General features: G+C 38.3%; 1 protein-coding gene across 1 annotated transcript in view; it reads right to left on the bottom strand.

Moving 5' to 3' along the window:
* STAB2 (stabilin 2) overlaps positions 1 to 20,102 on the bottom strand; it is a 155,957-nt gene that overhangs the window by 118,347 nt on the left and 17,508 nt on the right. Inside the window, exons 5-12 of the mRNA XM_074271422.1 lie at positions 17,975 to 18,044; positions 16,645 to 16,740; positions 14,919 to 15,044; positions 14,511 to 14,707; positions 9,868 to 10,001; positions 3,949 to 4,082; positions 1,911 to 1,993; positions 493 to 642 (exon numbers count right to left, since the gene is read on the bottom strand). Of these exons, the coding sequence (XP_074127523.1) occupies positions 493 to 642; positions 1,911 to 1,993; positions 3,949 to 4,082; positions 9,868 to 10,001; positions 14,511 to 14,707; positions 14,919 to 15,044; positions 16,645 to 16,740; positions 17,975 to 18,044 (990 nt within the window). The remainder of the gene's footprint in view (positions 1 to 492; positions 643 to 1,910; positions 1,994 to 3,948; positions 4,083 to 9,867; positions 10,002 to 14,510; positions 14,708 to 14,918; positions 15,045 to 16,644; positions 16,741 to 17,974; positions 18,045 to 20,102) is intronic.

Raw genomic sequence — 20,102 nt, 5'->3', positions numbered from 1 at the left:
CATTTTAAATAAATATTTTTTTAAAATGCAAAACAAATTATAAAGTGAAATGGTAGATTGAGGGAAAGCTATTTGAGAATTATTCTCTTTATCCTTATCCCAGGCCTCTATCTGATTTAGAGTTAGAAAGTCCTCTTTTACTTCTGCCAGTTCTTGATTGTCAACCATTATCTCCTCTATAATTACTTAAAGAGTTTCTGCTGAAGAAAGAATAAGACTGTGTGGATCAGCCCCACAAAGATCCTCTGGGTCTCCCATGCAAGTATTAAAAAAAACACAAAACATTCTGGGAGTCCACTGGGAAGTCAGGATCTTGCATCTCTATTCCTTTTCTTAAATATACTTTATTTCACCACAGAAATGGATGCCAAAAAAACCTTTTAGGTCTTCTATCTTTAAACATTTTGTCCTATGAGCAACAATAAAGGGTTTTAAATCTGAGTTATAGTGTGATACTTAAAAACGATGCAGGACAAAGCTAAGATCTCTTACCTTGTCTCCATTGATTATTTCCCCTGACTTCCCAGTCAAGGTGTAAAAGGTGTCTGTGCTGTTCAATCCTTCCATGTCTATCTGGCCAGCGATGATGTGGAGTTTCACAAAGTACTGAACCTTCTCTTTATCCATCAAAAGCTCCTTGACCTAAGAAAAGTAAAGAAATGTTTCCCATTTTTTTTTTTTTGATCGCCAAACAAACCTTCATATTGCATATGGGCAGAGCCAGGGAGTCCCAATGGATATTTGTATTTGTACAATTCATTCAGCCAACAATCATTTATTAAATACTATTTACATGTTAGGCACTTCACTGGGAGCACGGAAAATGTAGTAAAAGAGAAAGATGCATATAAAATGAGGTTTTGTTTTTAAGATGTGTAGTTCTGTGAAGGAAGACATGGCTCTGGCTTCATAAAACACTTTGCACAGTGCTTGGCACTTAGTAGGTGTTTGTTTCCCTCCTTTCCTCTCCCCCCCCAACCAGTGGGAATACTTAGCCAGTTTGTTTTATGAGTTCACACCTCAGCTCTCACAATTTACGGTATTACTTTACTTCCTGGTGGCCATCATCTCATCAATTGCCTTACCACTTGAACAGAGATAATTCCCTGGAAATCTTTAAAGCATCCATTCTAGGACCCTGCTATCTTGATTGGTCTTATAGCCCACTCTATCAGGCATTTACAATGCCTTTATCTCCCATCCCCTCTCCTTTTCTTCCCTGAATCTGTAATTAAACAACAGTGCCATTGTTTCCCAAGAAGGTATGTCATTCTGGCTCCCTTCATTGTACCTGTAAACTTCCAAACTTCAATGTCCTTAGTCACTATTTCCTGTACTCATTGTCTCTTCCATCAGTAAGTTTCTTGAAGATAAGAACAGCTCATAATTTTATATTGGTATTTCCAAATGCTTATCACACAGTGCTTGGCAAGCAGGGATGCTTAATGAATGCTTTCTTATTCATTCCTCCCTGTTCAACCCAAGTCTATATCACTGGGTCTTAATTCTCTCGTCACTCCAATGAAAGAGTTGGATTAGGTAAGCCCTTAGCTCCTTTTGGGCCCATTTATCATTTATGTCCATAAATCACATAAGTGTATGTAGGTGTATGTAGGACTTAGAACTCAATTGAGGTCTTACCAATCATCACACAAATCCCTCTGGCCAAAATGAATGTTAGAATGAGATATGGCCCATGGGCCCTTGAGTAAGGAATAGTTTTGCTACCACCAAAACCACTTTCAGTAGCACCTTGGCTATTATCACTACTACCACCAGTATTGCCCCCATCACCACTACCATGATGATGTCTGATGCTGAGCACTTTGGGAGAGAGCTATGGTATTCTTTGGTTAACCATACTTTCTCTCTCTCCCCTCCCATGTATTTTTACCCCCACAGCTACTTACATTTGTTCCTTTTAACCCCTTGTTTGTTGGTACTAGCACAGTGAAGGGTCCCAGGTTGCTGAGAGGCCAAGCATAGGCTTTATCTTGGGAGAGAAAAATGGGATAAGACAAAAACACATTATGTAAAAAATGATGGTGGCTCTCAGTGAATCATTTTTTTCCTTGAGGGTAGGTGGTTTCAGCATTTGGAATAATGGGTCTCAGTATTCTCTGGGCACTTTGGCTGGAGTGCCAAGTCTGCCAAAAGAAAAACCAGTGCAGAGGGACAGGTAATCATCCTTGAGCTCCAGGAGAAGCTTAAAGGGCATCCTTAACTCCAGCAATGTGCCAAAGACATGATGGAACTTGTGGATATTCTCTCATCCTGATATACCAAATTAACTCACGAGGAGGCAATATAGTTCATGCTCACTGGCACATGGTAGATGCTTAACAAATGCTTTGTGACCGATTGGCACAATGGAAAGGGAAAAGAATTTGGATTTAGGTGGTTTGGGTTTGAATCTTGATCATCACTTATTCTCTATATCATTTTGAGTAATTTACCTCATGTGGATCTCAATTCTCTATTTTTGCATTTGTACAGTTCATTCAGTCAACAATCACTTATTAAATACTAAGTATATGTTAGAAGGCATGAAGAAGGAGAGATGAAGATTAAAACAAGAGTTTTTGTCTTTACGGACAGTGGTTCTGTGACCATGAAGTTTCTTAATGTTCTATACTTCTATACTCTATATGTAGAACACACACACATACATGTATACACACACACTCTATATGTGGAATGATATCCCTATTATTATTATTATTGATTTTTTAAACCTGGAAGGAAGCCTTATTGGAGGTCATAGGATAATAGAATTGGAGTTAGAGGAATTTTGGAGGCCATCAAATCCATCCCTATTCATTTTACAGTTGAAGAAATTGAGGCAGACAAAGGTTACATAACTAGTAAATAACTGACTGGATTTGAACTGAGTTCTTCCTGACAAATTGTTTTCTTTCTTTAGGTCTCAGTTTCCTCATCTGTCAAATAAAGGCATTGAACTTGATGGCCTTTAAGGGATCCTTTAAGCCCTAAATCTCTGATGCTATGACACATGATCCTCGTCAGGAGAATTTTGTGGAGTTCGGGAGTGTGTACTTAACTGTTTCTAGTGTATAACTCAGTCCACTACACTCATATTTATAGCCTTAAGGACAACTAATAAATATCAATGAACCAAGGAGAAGCAAGTCCACTAAGTAGCTGATTTCACTGGCTTCTTTACCTGCTTTATTCCCAGAAGAACATTTTGGGGAGCTGGTGGATTTGAGGTATGGCCGTATTTAAATTTGGTATTTACACAAGATTCAAAAGTTTGTAACAAACATACCTAATCCTCCTAATAACCTTTTGAAGTAGACACTGTAGATATTATTATCCTTGCTTTAGAGATGGGAAAATCAAGGACCAGAGAGTATAAGTGATTTGCTCAAGGTCACACAGCATCAGAAAGAGCATTTGAACCAAGCATTTGAATCCAATTCAAGTACTTATTATGCCATGTCATGGTGCCCGTGATACCCAGTAGTAAGATCGTATATTGTCCTCAGACTCCAGGAGACCCATCTTTCCATTCTTATCTGCCCACATATAAGCAGAAATGTCAGACTGCATGTAATTTCTTTCCTACATCGAGGATCGATGGTCCAAACCTGCTTATTTATGCCAAGCCTAGGATACTCTACAGATTTACTCTTTAATATGTCTTCATTGTCTCTTCCTTCTCAGGTGGCCTGATCCCTTCCTTTAGATGCTCATCAAAAACACCTTGCTTAGAACCTGTTCTTTCTTTATTCCCTCCCAAAGTAACTCACAACCTTATTATAGAATAAGTGATTGTCTAGCCATGATTCTTTACTTCTGCCATATTTTTCTTCCTCCTATCTCCACCTGGCTTGGATCCAGGCTATAGCCTGACCTTGTGGCTCCCCAGGGTCTAGTGCAACTCAGTGGAGCTCTCTGGAGGAATATGCATATTTAACTGCATACCCAGGAGTGAAATGAATGAGGTAAGTTTTCCTTGCCACTGTCCTCTGGGTTCCGTGTTGAGGTTTTGCAGCCGTTCCATAATGTTTCCGTAGCACATGGAGCCATCTCCCACATAGCCTTTCTGGCAAGTACACCTGTGCAGAAAGGGAAGATGGGAGAGAATGACAGAATCTCAGAGGCAGAAGGGAGACAGACGTCATCTGGTCCAACCCACAACTGACCAGGCATCTCCTCTATGACTTCTCTGACAAGGGCTTATCCACCCAGCTTTTTCCTGAAGACTTAGAGTGAAAGGAAACCTGCTACATAGTTCCAGAACAGACCATTCCACTTTTGGACATCTGATTTTTTTTTCTGATGTTTAATCTAAAGCTGTCTCTGGACCTCATATTCAGGGTTCTGCCCTCTGGGGCCAAGTACAACAAGCCTAATCTCTTGGCCATTTGGTGTCATTAAAATGCCTAAAGATACCTATTATGCTCTGGAGTTTTCTCTTCTCTAGACCAAAGCTTCTTAAACTGTGAGTTCAGACCCAGAGGGTTACCCAATAATGTGGGGGTTGAAAAATTTTGGCTACAAAAAAAGATTTCTGAATGCTCTACATATATTTTGCCAAGATTTATTTCTTTACGTAAAATAAACAAGCACATCCATCTCATTAGAATGCAAATTTGCTTTTATCTTTAATAAATGGTAAAATTAAAATTATATAATTTGATTTTTAATTTTTAAATTTAACTTTAATTTTAAATTAAATTAAAATTTTTATTTTAAATAAATTTACTTATGACTGATTATCAGTAAATGTTTAATTTATATAGTTATTTTACACACCTATATATATGGTCACATAAAAATTTCTTTAGAGAAAAGGGTCACAAGAAGAAAAAGACTAAGCTTTCTTAATTCCTTTAAATGATCTTTATATGGCAAATTTCCTAGGACCATGAAAAGATAGTGTGGAATAATCACAAGGATGGTGAACTTGGAGGAAAGCAGATCTGACTTCTAATCCCGTCTTGGTTATTTCTTATCTCTAGGACCTTGGCAAATCATCTGCCCTTCTCTGGAGCCCAGTTTCCTCTTCCGTTAAATGAAGGATTTGAACTATATGCCTCTGCGGTCCATTCCACTTGAAATCTATGATTCTATGCTCTTTTTTTGGACTACTAGGTGGTGCCATAGTGGATAGAGCTCCAGGTCTGAAATCCGGAAAACATACTCCAAATCCAGTTTCAGATACTTATTTGCTGCATGACCCTGGGTAAGTCACTTAACTCTGCTTCAGTTTCCTCATATGGAAAATGAGCCTGAAAAGGAAATGGCAAATCACACCTAATATCTTTGCCAAAAAATGCCAAGTGGGTTCACGATGAGAGTGAAATGACTAAACAGTAGCAGCAATCTTTCTGGGCTTTAGTTTCCTTCTCTATAAAATGAAGGGGTTGGATTAGATGTCTCTAAAGTCCTTTCCAGTTCTAAATCTATGATCATACATCACAAGTCTACACCATCAACCATAATACATGGACTATAATAGGCACATAATAAATGCTTATTGGTCAACCAGAACTAAGAACAACCATTTGTTTCCTCAATCCTTACTTAGTACATTATTAACATTACATTATTACATTAAATTATTAACACTATTAACTGACAGCCTCTTATAATTGTTTACACTTAAACAGATATCAAAGCTTTAGCTAAGGATTGAAGCTCTAATGATGAAATCTTGGATACCATGCAGTGACCTGAGGAGACATTATGAAAGCAGGATTTTTTTTGATATATTAGAATTATGTACCATATAAGTGGCCTCTTTTACTTAAAAAACCATCAAAAGATTATCATCATTTTAATTGAATTGGTATAATCTAATCATTAGCAATCAATAGTTCTACAATTATTTAGATATGTTCTTTTTTGTGAAGCATTACTATCTAATTGTAAAACAGTTTTAGTTCTCCCAGCTTACCATGGTGCTGTCCATTTCCCTTTGAATTTTGCCTTCACTCCCCTATTAAAATTTTGCCTTTGATTTAAACAATATTTCCAGAAAGCTTCTGTTAAAATACAAAACATTAGCTGATGGGAAATATTTTAATGCACTACCATCAATGATCACATTAACACATAGGATATGAACAGATTAGTTGGCAGTACATATATTGTGATGATGCAGGATGGGGAAAAACAAACTCTTAAGAGCTGTTCAAGGAGAGCAACTTCAGTGGGGGATTCTGAAAACTTGCAGAAATCATGGGAATGCCGGGTAAGTGGATACCAAGCAAGGGCAGAGAAGAGTATGGCAAGAAACCAATGAAGACAATGGAAGACTAACTCTGAATTCTTCATTCTCCCTAGTTGTTCTGATCACCAGGCCATCACATAAAGCTTTCCCTTCCAAAATTCATCCATCCATCCATCCTTCATTTATGCATGTACCCATGTATCCATTATGTATCAATTTACCAATGTATCCATCATGTATCCATCTATCCATGTATCCATCATCTATCCATGTATCCATCATCTATCCATGTATCCATCATGTATCCATCTAGCCATCAATCATCTAGCCATCTATCTTTCTTTCTATTTTCTTTCTCTATCTGTGTCTCTCTGTGTCTGTGTCTCTCTATGTATCTCTCTTTCTCTTTCTCTGTATGTGCATGTATGTCTCTGTGGGTCTTTCTGTCTCTCTGTGTGTCTTTCTGTCTCTCTATCTTTCTTTTTCTTTTTGCACACAGTAAGCATTTACATTCATGCTCTATTTCCAGGAAGTCCAACTGATGTTTATATGCTCTCCCTGGTCTTGTTTTGTACTGCAGACATCTAATATTTCACGAATAAGGAAACAACTATATACATTGCAGAGTTCAGGTCTGTAATCTTCCCTTACACATGTTTCCTCAGTGGCAGCTGCTTCCTCCTCCTGCCATTCCACTGAACCCACATGGGCAAAATGAGCCAATATCCTAGAGTGTCCTAGTACTAGGGTAAACCATTCTACTGTTGATTGGCTAGCTGGTAAATTTACTTAATCCACAGAATTACTAGGTTAAAAGGCACCGAGGGTAGAGGGCAGTAGCTATGACCAGGGTGAGGAGCTGAGATTGTGATACAAGGGAATCTAATGAAAGAAGCATTGATCACAAAGAATCTCAGTAGCAATTTCCTTTTTTTTTTTTTTTTTTTTTTTTTTTTTTAACAAATAAGGAAACTGAGGCTGTGGCAAGTGAAATGGCTTACTCGGTCATTGGTTCATAGATTTAAAAGGACCTTAAAATCCATCTAGTCCAATCCCTTAATTTTACAGATGAGGAAAATGAAAATCCCAAAGATTAAGTGATTTAGCCATAACTGCACAGCAGGTATTACAGGAGATAGACAGGTGTGGAAACAGGAAGTTCAAATATTAACTAGCTCTGAGACACTGGGTAAATCATTTAATATTTGTTTGCCTCAATTTTCCCATCTATAAAATGAGGGGAATAATAGCATCTACCTCTCTGGGTTGTTGTGAAGGTCAAATTAGGTAATTATAAAGTACTGAGCATAGTGCCTGACATATAATAAGGGATATGTCAATATTAGTTATTGTTATCATAAAATTATAGATTTTAAACTTGAAGGAGATTGTACATAAGGGTCGGGATAATCTGAGGCCAGTCATGTAGGTGCTTACATAGCCACCAGGTGGTGCAATAGGGCAGCTAGGTGGCTCACAGGATAGAGCACCAGCCCTAGAGTCAGGAGGACCTGAGTTCAAATTCAGCCAAGACATTTAAACATTTCCTAGCTGTGTGACTGTGGGCAAGTTACTTAAAATAAACAAATCAAAAAAAAAATAGGTGCTTCTGTGGCAGAACCAAGATTTTAGCTAAGGTTCCCTGACTCCATAGCTAGCAGAACAGCAATACCAATTAATCAACAAGCATTTATTAAATACCTACTGTGAGTGAAATACTGGGGACACAAATATAAACCTACAGTAGAGCATTAGATTTGGAAGTCAGATTCCACCCTTGCTTCTTACTAGCTGTGTGACCTAGGACAAATCAATTTATCTCTCTGAACTTCAGGATATTTTCTTTTTTAGATGTCAAATGGACATCATAATACGTGGATTATCTGCCTCAGAGGTTTGTTATGAAACTCAGGGGAGACCATAGAAACTTTTAATAAAAATGCCTAGAGAGGAGAGAAGGCTGGGAGGGGGGGAATGAGTAGGAGTAGGATGGAGGAATTTTCATGAACAGAAGGACTAGACTTGTTTTCTTTGGTTGCAGGGAGGTAAAAGCTCGAGTTTTAAAAATTATAACACATATTTATGTGTTAACATGTTGACTTCCTCCCTCTCTCATTAGGATATAGGCTCTTTGAAAGAATTTTTTTTTTTTTTTGCATCCTCAATGTCTAGACATAGTGCTCTGAAATGGGACATAAATGTAACAAATGTTTAATGAATGTTTGTTGGATTAAACAGAGTTCAACTTGATAGGGAGCAGAGAAGCCTAGCGGATGGAAGGACGTTTGGGCTGGGCTTTTTTCAATGAGAAACTTCCTGCCTATGACTGCTCTCCCAAAAGGAGGGGGTGCTCCTTTAGTGGGAGGCTTCTTAACTGGGAGTCTGCCAGCAATGGCAGAAAAGCCACTTTTCCATTGTATAGCAAAAGGGATTCTGGGTCAGGGAAAGGCTATATAGTGTGGATTCTGAGGGCCCTTTAAATGAGTCACAGACACAGACCAAGAGAAATGGAAAGAGACACACAGACCAAGAAACATATACATAGAGAGACAGATACACACAGAGAAATACATGCACACATACATGAGAGAGATATACAAGAGAAACATACATACATATAGAAGCAGACTGACACCAAAACCAAAATAGATACACAGCCCGAGGTACACACACAGACCCCAAGTCACACACACACACCCAGAGAGATAGACACAAAACCAAAATAGACACACAGATTGAGACACACACACACACACACACACACACACACACACACACACACATAGAACAAAGGATTCAGAAATACATAGAGACAGACCCACCAAAACGAAAATAGACACACAGACTGAGATACACACACACGCTCATGAGAGAGATAGACACACATACAGAGATAGATACACAAAAATCAAGATACACACAGAGAGACACACATACACAAACACATAATACTCCAAGACAGATAGACAGCCACATACAAAGATACACAGATAGGAGCAGCTAGGTGGCGCTGTGGATAGAGCACCAGCCCTGAATTCAGGAGGACCCGAGTTCAAATCTGGTCTCAGACACTTAACACGTCCTAGCTGTGTGACCCTGGGCAAGTCACTTAACCCCAGCTTAAAAAAAATACACAGATAGACCAGGAGACACATATGCAAAGAAACAGAGACATACATAGGCCAAGAGAGACAGAGACTGAGAGACACTCCATGATATAATTGATGTGGAGCTACACCTGATCTCAGAAAGATCTGGGTTCAAATCCTGATCCAGCTCTTGGATGAGCCACTCAACTTCTTTGGCTGCACATCTATGCTCTCATTGTAAGCTGATGAGATAGAATTTCTGACTTCAAGGGATTTCTATTCCATGATCAACTTTGTACAGTGCTGATGATTTTTCTTCCTTGCCTATGGGAGGCAGAGCTGTGGCCTGGACAGAGAGGGAGTGCTGAGGTCAGGGGGCTTAGGAGAAGTTTAATGAACCTCTGAGTGACACTGACAGTCTCCAAGACCATTGCAGAAAAAGTGCTGATTTTTTCATTAGTGGAGGGGAAGTTCCTTATCTGGGAGTTACTTATACCCCTGAAATTATAGGTTCTCTGTGTCCCAGAATTAGCATGATTTGGTAAGACAAAGCTGGGGGGCTTTAGAGAGACTTACTCTGTTTGGCCAGGTGCCTTCATGGTGCAGTTGGCATTTTTATGACATGGATTGCTGGATTCACAGAGGTCCATCATGCTGCAGCCCAGGCCAGGGGCAAAATTCTGGTAGTGTTCTTTACATTCACAATGGGACTTGAATAGAAAGTCATGGGAGAAAAAAAAAAATCCAGTGAAATATTTGAAACTGAGGGATGCCTCTCACAAAGAATATACCAGGTTTACAGTTCACAGAATTCCCAATCCCTCTATTTTTGTCCGCCTGCATTTTGGATTTCCTTCACAGGTTAATTGTACACTATTTCAAAGTACAGCAAAATAACCATATGGACATGTATACATATATTGCATTTAACTTATACTTTAACACATTTAACATGTATTACAATGTCAACCTGCCATCTGGGAGAGGGAGTGGGGGGAAGTAGGGGAAAAATTGGAACAAAAGGTTTTGCAATTGTCAATGCTGAAAAATTACCCATGCATAGATCTTGTAAATAAAAAGCAAAAAAAAAAAAGAATAAATGAAAATGTAATATAAAAAAGAACATACCAGGTTTATCTAGTTCTTCTTAGCTACCTCTGAGTCTCCAGCTATCTTCAAAGCTCAGTATAAAATTCCCTTAGTCTGTAATGAAGCTTTCTTGATCTTACAAAAATATTAACATTTGTATAGTACCTGCTATGTGCCAGCCTTTGTGCTAAATGCCTTATAAATATTATCTCAAGTACTGGTAAACTTCTCACAAAATTATTTATTTTGTGCATATGTACCATGTTTCCCTATAGAATGTAAGCTTCCTGAGGGCAAAAAGTGGTTCCTTCCTTCTTTCCTCTCTTTCTTCCTTTCCTCCTTCACTTCTTCTTTTCTTCCTTTCCTTCCTTCCTTTCCTTTTTCTTTCTCCTTCCTTCCTCCTCCTTTCCCTGCCCTCTCTCTCTCTCTCTCCCCCTCCCTTTCTCTATCCCTGCCTGTCCCTGCCTCTGTTACTGCCTCTGTGTGTATCTCTTGTATATGTCTGTCTGTCTGTCTGTCTGTCTCTCTCTCTCTCTCTCTCTCTCTTTCTCTCTCTCTCTCTCAAATCCCTAGCACAGTGCCTGGCATATTGTAGAAATGTAAAGAACACTTTAAAATTAATATTTGCTCTATCACCATGAAAAAAACAAAGGCATCACAAAATTACCTGATTTCAGGTTCAAAGATAAATAGCATGGAATAATATATGGTAGGCTGGTCTTAAATGTAAGAAAAACTGATTCAAGTCCCAGATCTAATAAAGATTTGCTGTGTGACCTTGGGCAAGTCACTTGACCTCAGTGTTCTATTCAATTCTCCAGTACTCTAAATTGAAGAGATGGGAATGACTTATATTGATAAAGAAATTTTTCACCTGGGAGTTCTCTATACCAGCGAAATCTCAGGTTTAGTACCTATCCCAATCCCAGGGTTCAAAGGGACCTCAATAGCTATCTAGATCAACCTGTACTAGAAAAAAAAGCTTCAGTCCAAAATGAAATCCCCTTTATGAATGATTATATAAACCCTTGTTGGAAGACAAAGAGGAAGAACTCTCTACTTCCTAAGGCAGCCAGTACTACCTTGAGCAGCTATTATTATTTGTTTTTCCTAAATCTGGCTCTTTGCAACTGCCACTAATTGTGACTTGTTCCACATTTTGGGACCAAGCTCAACATAACTAATCCTTCTTCCACAAGATGATCCCTCAAAACTATCTTTACATGTATTTCAGGGGGAAAAGCTATTAAGGAAAAAATATTGGTTTAAGAACAACTTTGAGCAAATTATTTTTTTCTATTATAAATACCCAAATTAACTATAAAGGACATATGGAGAAAGCTGCTATCTGCATCCAAAGAAAGAACAGATAAATAAAAGTATGTATAGAATAATTCTGCAAGTATATACATATTTGTGTCTAATGGTAGACTAAGAGTAGTCTAGGGAATGAGGGTGGGGAGGAAAAAAAGAAATTTGCATGATAACTTTATTATATATTTAAAAGGAATAGTAACTTATGCATAGCATATTTGTGATTTCATATAACATCTTTTTTATTGTACTGTGTTATGGAAATGCTTGTTATAGTCCATAAATTAAAAAGAGGATTTTCCAAATACTCAAAGACAGTTCTCCCATGGAGAGTTATTGGTAGGCTTTTTCCCACTTCTCCGTCAGAATAGAAATCCATTTTTTTTGCTTCTGTTTTTAAAAATATCTGGTTTTTTTAGTGCTTTAGTGTTATAGTTTTTTGGCTTTGCTCATCCTGATCTTTACTTTTGAGATGACAAGTGAAAGAACAAAGGCTCACAACTCAGAGAACCTGGATTCAAATTTCATCTCTGATACTAACTGCCTTTGTCATGTTGGACAACTCCTTAAACTTCCCTAGATCTCAGTTATCTCATTCATAACAGTAGGCTAGAGATCCCTTCTGGCTTCTATCTCTGACCATGAAACATCTGAGACATCATGTCACTTGCTTGCAAACTTTTGAATTCAGCCAGCTAAGTAGAGAGTGAGATTGAGGAAAAGAAAAATTCTGGGAGGCTGAGGCAGAAAGTGTTTCCCTCAGCAATCAAGTGATTGTTTGCTTCTGTATGAAGAATGAGTTTTGTGGCAGGGATGAATTTGATTCTAGAAGCTTGCTCCTCCTTGAGACTTCTCCCTAAGTTCTCTTCCTCATCTGTATATATATTTATGCCTTTTAGTATTAGTAGAGAGCTTGGCACAATGGAATGAGTAGGGATCTGGAGATTGGGTTCCAATTCCACCTCAAACTCACTGAAGAAATTCTCCTCCTCCCCAAATACACAGAAGAGAACAGAAGGAAAATGTTGGAAATGGTTGAACAAACTGTGGTATATGAATAATGGAATATTATTGTTCTATAAGAACATTATTGTTCTTATAAAATATTATTGTTCTATAAGAAATGATGAGCAGGCTAATTTCAGAAAAATCTAGGAAAATTTACATGAATTGATGCTAAGGGAAGTGAGCAGAATCAAATAAACATTGTTCATAGTAACAACAAGATTATGAGATGACCACCTCTGATGGACTTGGCTCTTTTCAACAATGAGGTGATTCAGGCCAATTCCAATAGACTTGGGATGGAAATAGCCATCTACATCTAGAGAGAGAACTGTGTGTAGATCAAAGCATAGTATTTTCATCTTCTAAAATTGTTTGCTTGGCTTTTTCCTTTTTTTCTCTCATGTTTTTTCCCTTTTGATATGATTTTTCTTGCTCAGCATGACAAATATGGAAACATGTTTAGAAGAATTGTATATGTTTAACCTATATCAGATTGTTTGCTGTCTTGGGGATGGCGGTGAGTAGGAAAAAAAGAAGAAAAATTTGGACCACAAAGTTATGCAAAAGTAAATGTTGACAATGATCTTTGCATGAATTTTGAAAAATGAAATACTATTAAAAATAAATTTTAAAAAAGTGATGTAATATGATTTTGTGGTCCTGTGATTTTAAGGGTTTCTGTTAAATCAGTAATCCTAAATCTTCTGGCTTTGGAGTCTGCCTCAGGAAATTCCCACACCTAATCTGTCTGATTCTGAATAGGCCACTCCTCAGTCAGATAGCTTCTGGCCTCAGGACAGTCCCACAGGGCAAACTCCTGAGACAATAGTGAAGAGACCTCAGTTCAATGCTAACTGTCACATAGATAATCTGTTGGTCAGTGATAATCTGGTCAGTGATAACCAAATTCTGGAGACCACTTCTCTGGGCCACATCAATGATAGAAAGCTGGATCAAGGAGTCTTCTCTCTGGTAGGACTTTGTTAATTTATTTTGGAATTTAGCCCACTTGTAATGGCATTACAATTACAATAAACTTTGCCCCTTTACAAGGAAATGTATTCAAGCCTGCAAATTCTTTTGAGACACCTTGTGACACTGGTCTGTGACTCCAAACCCTTCCCAACCTCAACAAAAGGAATTTTTGGCAAGCAGGAAAATTTTGAAAGTTACATGGTGAATCTATTATAAACTTTAAGAAAAACATCAGGTTCTACAAACTAGAGATCTGTAATCTCTTGTACATTCCTTTTTTGCTCTTCTGCTTTGGATATGGAAATGTTCATTTTACTTAATGTTTAGTTTTTTTTTTTTTTTTTTTTTTTCCCTGAGGCTGGGGTTAAATGACTTGCCCAGGGTCACACAGCTAGGAAGTGTTAAGTGTCTGAGACCAGATTTGAGCTCGGGTCCTCCTGAGTTCAAGTACGGTACTCTATCCACTGTGCCACCTAGCCGCCCCATGTTTAGTTTTAGAATAAAAAAATGTTTAGAATAAAGTTTAGCTTTAAGTTTTAAATTAAAACAAAATTAAAGATGCATTCTTGTCTGATTTTCCATCCTGAAGTGAAATCTATCTCTGACATTTATTATCTGATCTCTGGATCTGTGTCATCAGGTACAAAATTAGACCTAAATCTATGATCCTATGAATCGCTAAAATGAGGCAACTGGCATTTTGATATCTGAGGTCCTTTCCAGCTTTGACATTCTATGATTCTATAAATAGATATTTTCCTCATTCCCAGAATTTTGCCATGTGGGGCCAGCCCCATCCAAAGAATCATTCCTGGTGTGTATCATCTGCTCACCTGTCCAGGGCCATCATACTGGCATATTGTGGACTGAGTCGGACAGCCTCCAAAGTCTACTTGGCAAGGGTCAACAGGTACACACACTCGGCCATCCCCTTTGTAACCTTCTCGGCAGGTACATTGATGCCGATTTGGTCCCAGATAAGTGCAATGAGCGTTCTCGTCACAGACCTTTTGCTCACATGGGTTGATAGCTTGAGAGGCAAGAACAAAACAAATGACAGATTGATGAGGTCCGGATATGAGCCAAGGAATATGAATTATTAGGAACAGTGGATGAACACTAGTAGATTGATTCATAAGCCACGTCTCTTGGTTAACAGCTTTTCCAGGAAAGCTGAAAACATATTTCTGTCCTCTGGTTATATGTCCATCAACATTACGGGATCTCTTAGCATCACTTACGCTCACAATGTCGGCCATCTCCTTTGTAATTGGGGACGCATTTGCATTCCAATATGGATTCGTCTATGCTGGAAGTAGAACATCTAGAATTTTCTGGGCATAACAAAGCTTCACAGTCAGGGATTGCTAAAATAAATTAATAATAAAGATAGATTGGTCAAAGGATGAGGGATTTAGAACTAGAAAGCAATCTCAGATCTCCCCTAGCATGACCCATACCTGAAGAATTCTCTCCAGAATGTACATAAGGAGATGAATATGGCTATTTCTAGCTTCTCTCTGAAACTTATGAGGGGATATAATAGAAACATTTGGGAATCAACAGTCTGAGAAATTGGGTTCAAATTCTAAAAATGATTGTGTGACTTTAGGTAAGTCATTTAACCTCAGGTTTTTCATCTATAAAATGAAAAAGTTGGATGAGGTTCTAAAGTTCTCTCCACCTCTTCATCTATGATTCTATGTGATTATGTCTCTGGATAAGACTTCTATTCCTTTTTTTTTAATAAAGCTTTTTATTTTCAAAACATATGCATGGATAATTTTTCAACATTGACCCTTGCATATCTTATGTTTCAGATTTCCTCCTCTTTCTCCCCACCCCCTTCCCTAGATGGCAAGCAATCCAGTATATGTTAAACCTGGTAAAATATGTTAAATCCAATATGTATAAACATATTTATACAATTCTCTTGATGAGCAAGAAAAATCAAAAAAAGAAAGTAAATGAGTAAGAAAACAAAATGCAAGTGAACAACTAAGACCTCTATTCCTTAGACAGCTCCTTAGGACTAAAGAGATAGAACTTCTAAAGAACCAGCTAAAGAAGTAGCAACTTCAGAGATCTCATCATTTTTCAGTTGAAGAAATGGAGGCCCAGAGAGGTCAAGGGACATCCACTGAATTTGATGGTCAGAAGGCCAGAATTTTGAACCTATGGACAAATTATTTTCTCTTAATTTCCTCTTCTGTTAAATGGGAATAATATTGATACTACTGCACCTACACACACAGAATTGTTGCAAGGAAAGTGGTTTATAAATTATATAATCCTATCAAAATGTGAGTTGTTACTATAGGAAAACTGAAATTTATAAAAATAAAATTATTTCTACAAAGTCACTCATCTAATGACACATGTAGGGAGAATCACTTTGTTTTTAATAATAATAACATTTACATAGCTCTTATTAGGTGTTAGGGAGTATGCAAAGCATTTTATCAATATTATCTCATTTGATCTTCCTAATCGTCTTGTAAGGTAGGGCATTCTTATTATCCCCATTTTATAGATGAGGCAAACAAAGGTTAATATTTGCTCAGGTCACACAGCTAATAAGTGTCTTAGGCTGGATTTGAACTCAGGCCTTCATGACCCGGGGCTTTATCTATTGCCCCTCTCCCTACCTACTGCTTCTGGGCTACATAACCTTGAAGGTTCTGTTTGGTTCCAGATTTTATAACCTATGATTCTTTTCTTGCTCAGCTACCCTGCAATAGGGAAGGAATTCTTGTATCCCAATGATAAGCTCCCTTTCCTAGATTCCTAACAGTAACAAGATTCCTAACAGTCCCAAGGTTTCGGACGACTTACTTCCTGACTTCAGGGCAGGGATCATGATTAATCTTTGGAAGCAGCCCCCATTATTCCCAGCTCCTGGCTGCACTGGACACCCTGGTAGATTTGAGCTGGCAGAAACATGAAGGAGGTTATGTCTATACTCACGCTTATCACAGTTGGGGCCTGAATAGGCAGAGTAGCACAAGCACGCTCCATCCCCATCTATTCCATTGTTGCACATGCCATGGACACAACTGCAAACTGAAGAGAGAAGCAAACACATCATATATCTATGGCCCTTCTCAACAAGTGTCTTTCCTCCCACCAGACAGTCTTGTGAAGCAAGCAGAGAATCTGTTCTTATCATAGGGCCTCTGTAAAGCACATGGGTTTGTGCTAAAAGGGGCCTCAGAGGCCATCTGGTGCAACCCCTTTTACAAATGAGAAAACTGAGGCACAGAGAGAGTCATTGACTTGTCCAAAGTGACATAGGTAATAAGTGTCACAGTAGAGATCATAAGGATCAAGGGCTACAGCCAAAAGGAAAGTCTTCTTCATTCAGAAGGTCTCCTTCTATTCCAACTCCCCCCATCCTTACCTAATATCACACAATCATTGTTAGAATTTGAACCCAGGTTCTCGAACTCTTGATCCCAAAACTTTTCTACTTTATTCCCTAATAAGCTGAGGCTCAGGTAGCTTGTGAGCTACCCAAGGTCACCCAAAACATCATTAATCGAGAAGTATAAGGGGGCATCTACTCTAATCCCTTAAAAGATAAAGAAAGGAAAATATGAAGTTAAGTGATTTGGACAACGTAGCATAGCTAGAATAATCTTTTGGGGCTGTTCTTCCCTGCTTATTAGCAAATTAGCAAAAGGTGATTTTTGGAAACTGACACACATTGCTCACAAAAGTTCTCATTTAGCCTTTTTTTTTTTTTCCGGGGGATAAAGAAAACATTATTGTGATTGTTATTGCTCAATTGTTTCAGTCATATCTGACTGTGACCTCATTTTTTGGGCAAAGATACTAGAATGGTTTGCCATTTCTTTCTCCAGCCATTTTGTAGATAAGGAAACTGAGGCACACAAGATTAAATGGCTTGCTCTGGGTCACACAGCTGGTAAATGTCTGAGGTGGCAGTTCTCTTTCCAGAGTTGCTACTTTGTCCACTGTACCACTAAACTGCTCAAATATTGTATGTATTGCTCCCTCTTCAGGTACAGAAATAATCAGGCTGTAGAGTATATTCAACAGAGAACTAGACTTTGGGTCAGGAACTCCCGAGTTCAAATATTGTCTCACATTTCTTTGCTAAAACTCGGTGTGGCTTGTTTCTTGATTCATCCTTTTAAAGGATGTTCCTTATCAAATTAATATCCCCTTAATAGGGATATTAATAATTAATAGGGGTATTAATAGCTAATATTTATGTAATGCCTTAAAGTTGGTAAAGTTCTTTGAAGACATTATTTCATCTGATTGGGCAAACCTGAAGTACAGTTAGGTCCAAACAAGTTTTCCTCGGCGCAGGTTTCACAAGCTGTTCCACCGTATCCTTCCTGTGGAACAGAACCAAACACATGTCACTTGACTAAAGAGTACCCATGATGCACTTTGAATATGCTCTTCCTATACCCTGTCTTCTCATTGAATAGATGGAATAAAGGTATGAGAATCAGCGATCTTTGACCTTTGTACATTTGCACATCTTGATCCCAGGATCTTGTACTAACTCTTTCCCCAGCTTGGTGTGTTGATATCTTTTTTTTTTTTTTTTTCTTCAGTCATCCCCTCCACCATGAAGCCTTTTCTAATATTTCCCAACCAATGGAAAGTTTCACTCTCCTACCTCAAATTTTCTTTTGTCTGGATTACTCCTTTGCCTCATGATATTCTATAATGTGTTATATGCATTTGTAGAGACAATATGGTGGAATGGGTAGAAGATTGATCTGGAATCAGAATAAATCCTGGGTTCAAGTCCTATCTGTGATGAACATGGGCTGTCTAATGTTGGCTATTCTTTAAAAGCAAATCACTCTGGCTCTGAATGGCCAAGAAAAGATCCTAGGCCAAACTGAATTGGTTTTTGTTTTGGCTCCAATCGGCTCAGAGTAAACAGAAATAGCATTTGTTGCTATTTGACAGGAAACCATGAGGATCTTCTCCTCCCAGATTGATTCCTTTTGATTTGTTTTTTGTTTTTGGACTAGATTAAAAAAGCTATTCTTTGCCTCATTTCTTTCTTATCCAGCCTTAATCACAGAATGAGTGTCTACCTTTGCATGTAGGGCCATTTCCAGTCATCCTGATCTGTATCTTGCCATTGGACTCAGATGATTCCAGGGGAGAAACTTGCACAATCCTCACTCACTCAATTCACTTGTCTGATGTCATGGTTGTCTTTAGGAATGAAGGACAGCAACAACCAATGTCTCTGTGCTCTAGATACTTGGCCAAGAATCTAAGAAGTACCAATCAGCATTGGTGGAGGGAATTTCTCACTAGGGAATTAATTTCCTCTACTAAGGAAATCACAGATCTAGTCCCCAACCCCTACGTGCTATCTAGGACCATAGCTTTCAAGCTGTAAGGGACCTCAGATGCTATATGGCCCCAATTCCTTGTTTTACTGAGGAGCAAACAAACTCAGAATGCTAAATTGTCTTGTACAAGATTGCACAGATAGTAAGTGGCAGTGGAGGATTAAAACCTAAATCCATCCATTCTAAAACCAACTCTTGCTATTAAACAACACTGCAGCCTTCTCCTCATTTTTCTGTTCTGTCTGTGAGGACCTGGTTTATGTGACCAGAATAAATAGATTAAAACATGGGAAGGACCTCAAAGGCCATGGAGTCCAACATTCTCATTTTGCGGTTGGGGCCTTGGAGATCTATAGAGATTAGGTAACTTTCCCAAGATCATAGAACTAGTAAGGTTACATTCAAAGGATCCAGATATAAATAAAGCCAGAAAGCCATTGAGTCCTCATCTTACTCTGAGAACTAGGACCCACAGAAATAAAGTGATTTACCTAGGTGGCTTGTAAGCAGCTGAGGTGGGATTTGAATCCAGGTCTTCCTGACTCCTAGTCTACTGTTCTATCCAATATTGTACTGCCTTGTAAATAATTAGATGGAGAACAGGGAACCATTGTATATTGCTGCTTCCTAGTGCCTAGTGCATTAGTAGGTATTTAATACATTTATTAAGAGCTTACTATGTGTCAGGCACTGTGATGTGCTGGGAATAGGATGAAAGGGGAAAGGTAGTCCTTGTTCTCAAGGTGTTCACAACAACCTTCCAAGCTTGTTGGGAAGCTCAAATAAGAAGTCATGGAATTTAGAATCCATCTGTCTGTCTATTTATCCATCCATCTATCCTGTCTATCTGTCTGTCTATCCATCTATCATGTCTGTCTGTCTATCCATTGTGTTTGTCTGTCCACCTGTCTATCTATTCTATCTATCTATCCATCTATCCATCAATTTAATTATCCTGTCTGTCTATCCATCCATCTATCTATCCTGTCTATCTATCAATCTAATTATCTATCTGTCCATCTAATTATCCATCCATCCATCCATCCATCTACTCAACCATCTGTCTATTGG

This window comes from Sminthopsis crassicaudata, chromosome 5, assembly GCF_048593235.1.
Source record: "Sminthopsis crassicaudata isolate SCR6 chromosome 5, ASM4859323v1, whole genome shotgun sequence".
Classification (NCBI taxonomy): domain Eukaryota; kingdom Metazoa; phylum Chordata; class Mammalia; order Dasyuromorphia; family Dasyuridae; genus Sminthopsis; species Sminthopsis crassicaudata.
This window is presented reverse-complemented; position numbering and strand designations above follow the sequence as displayed.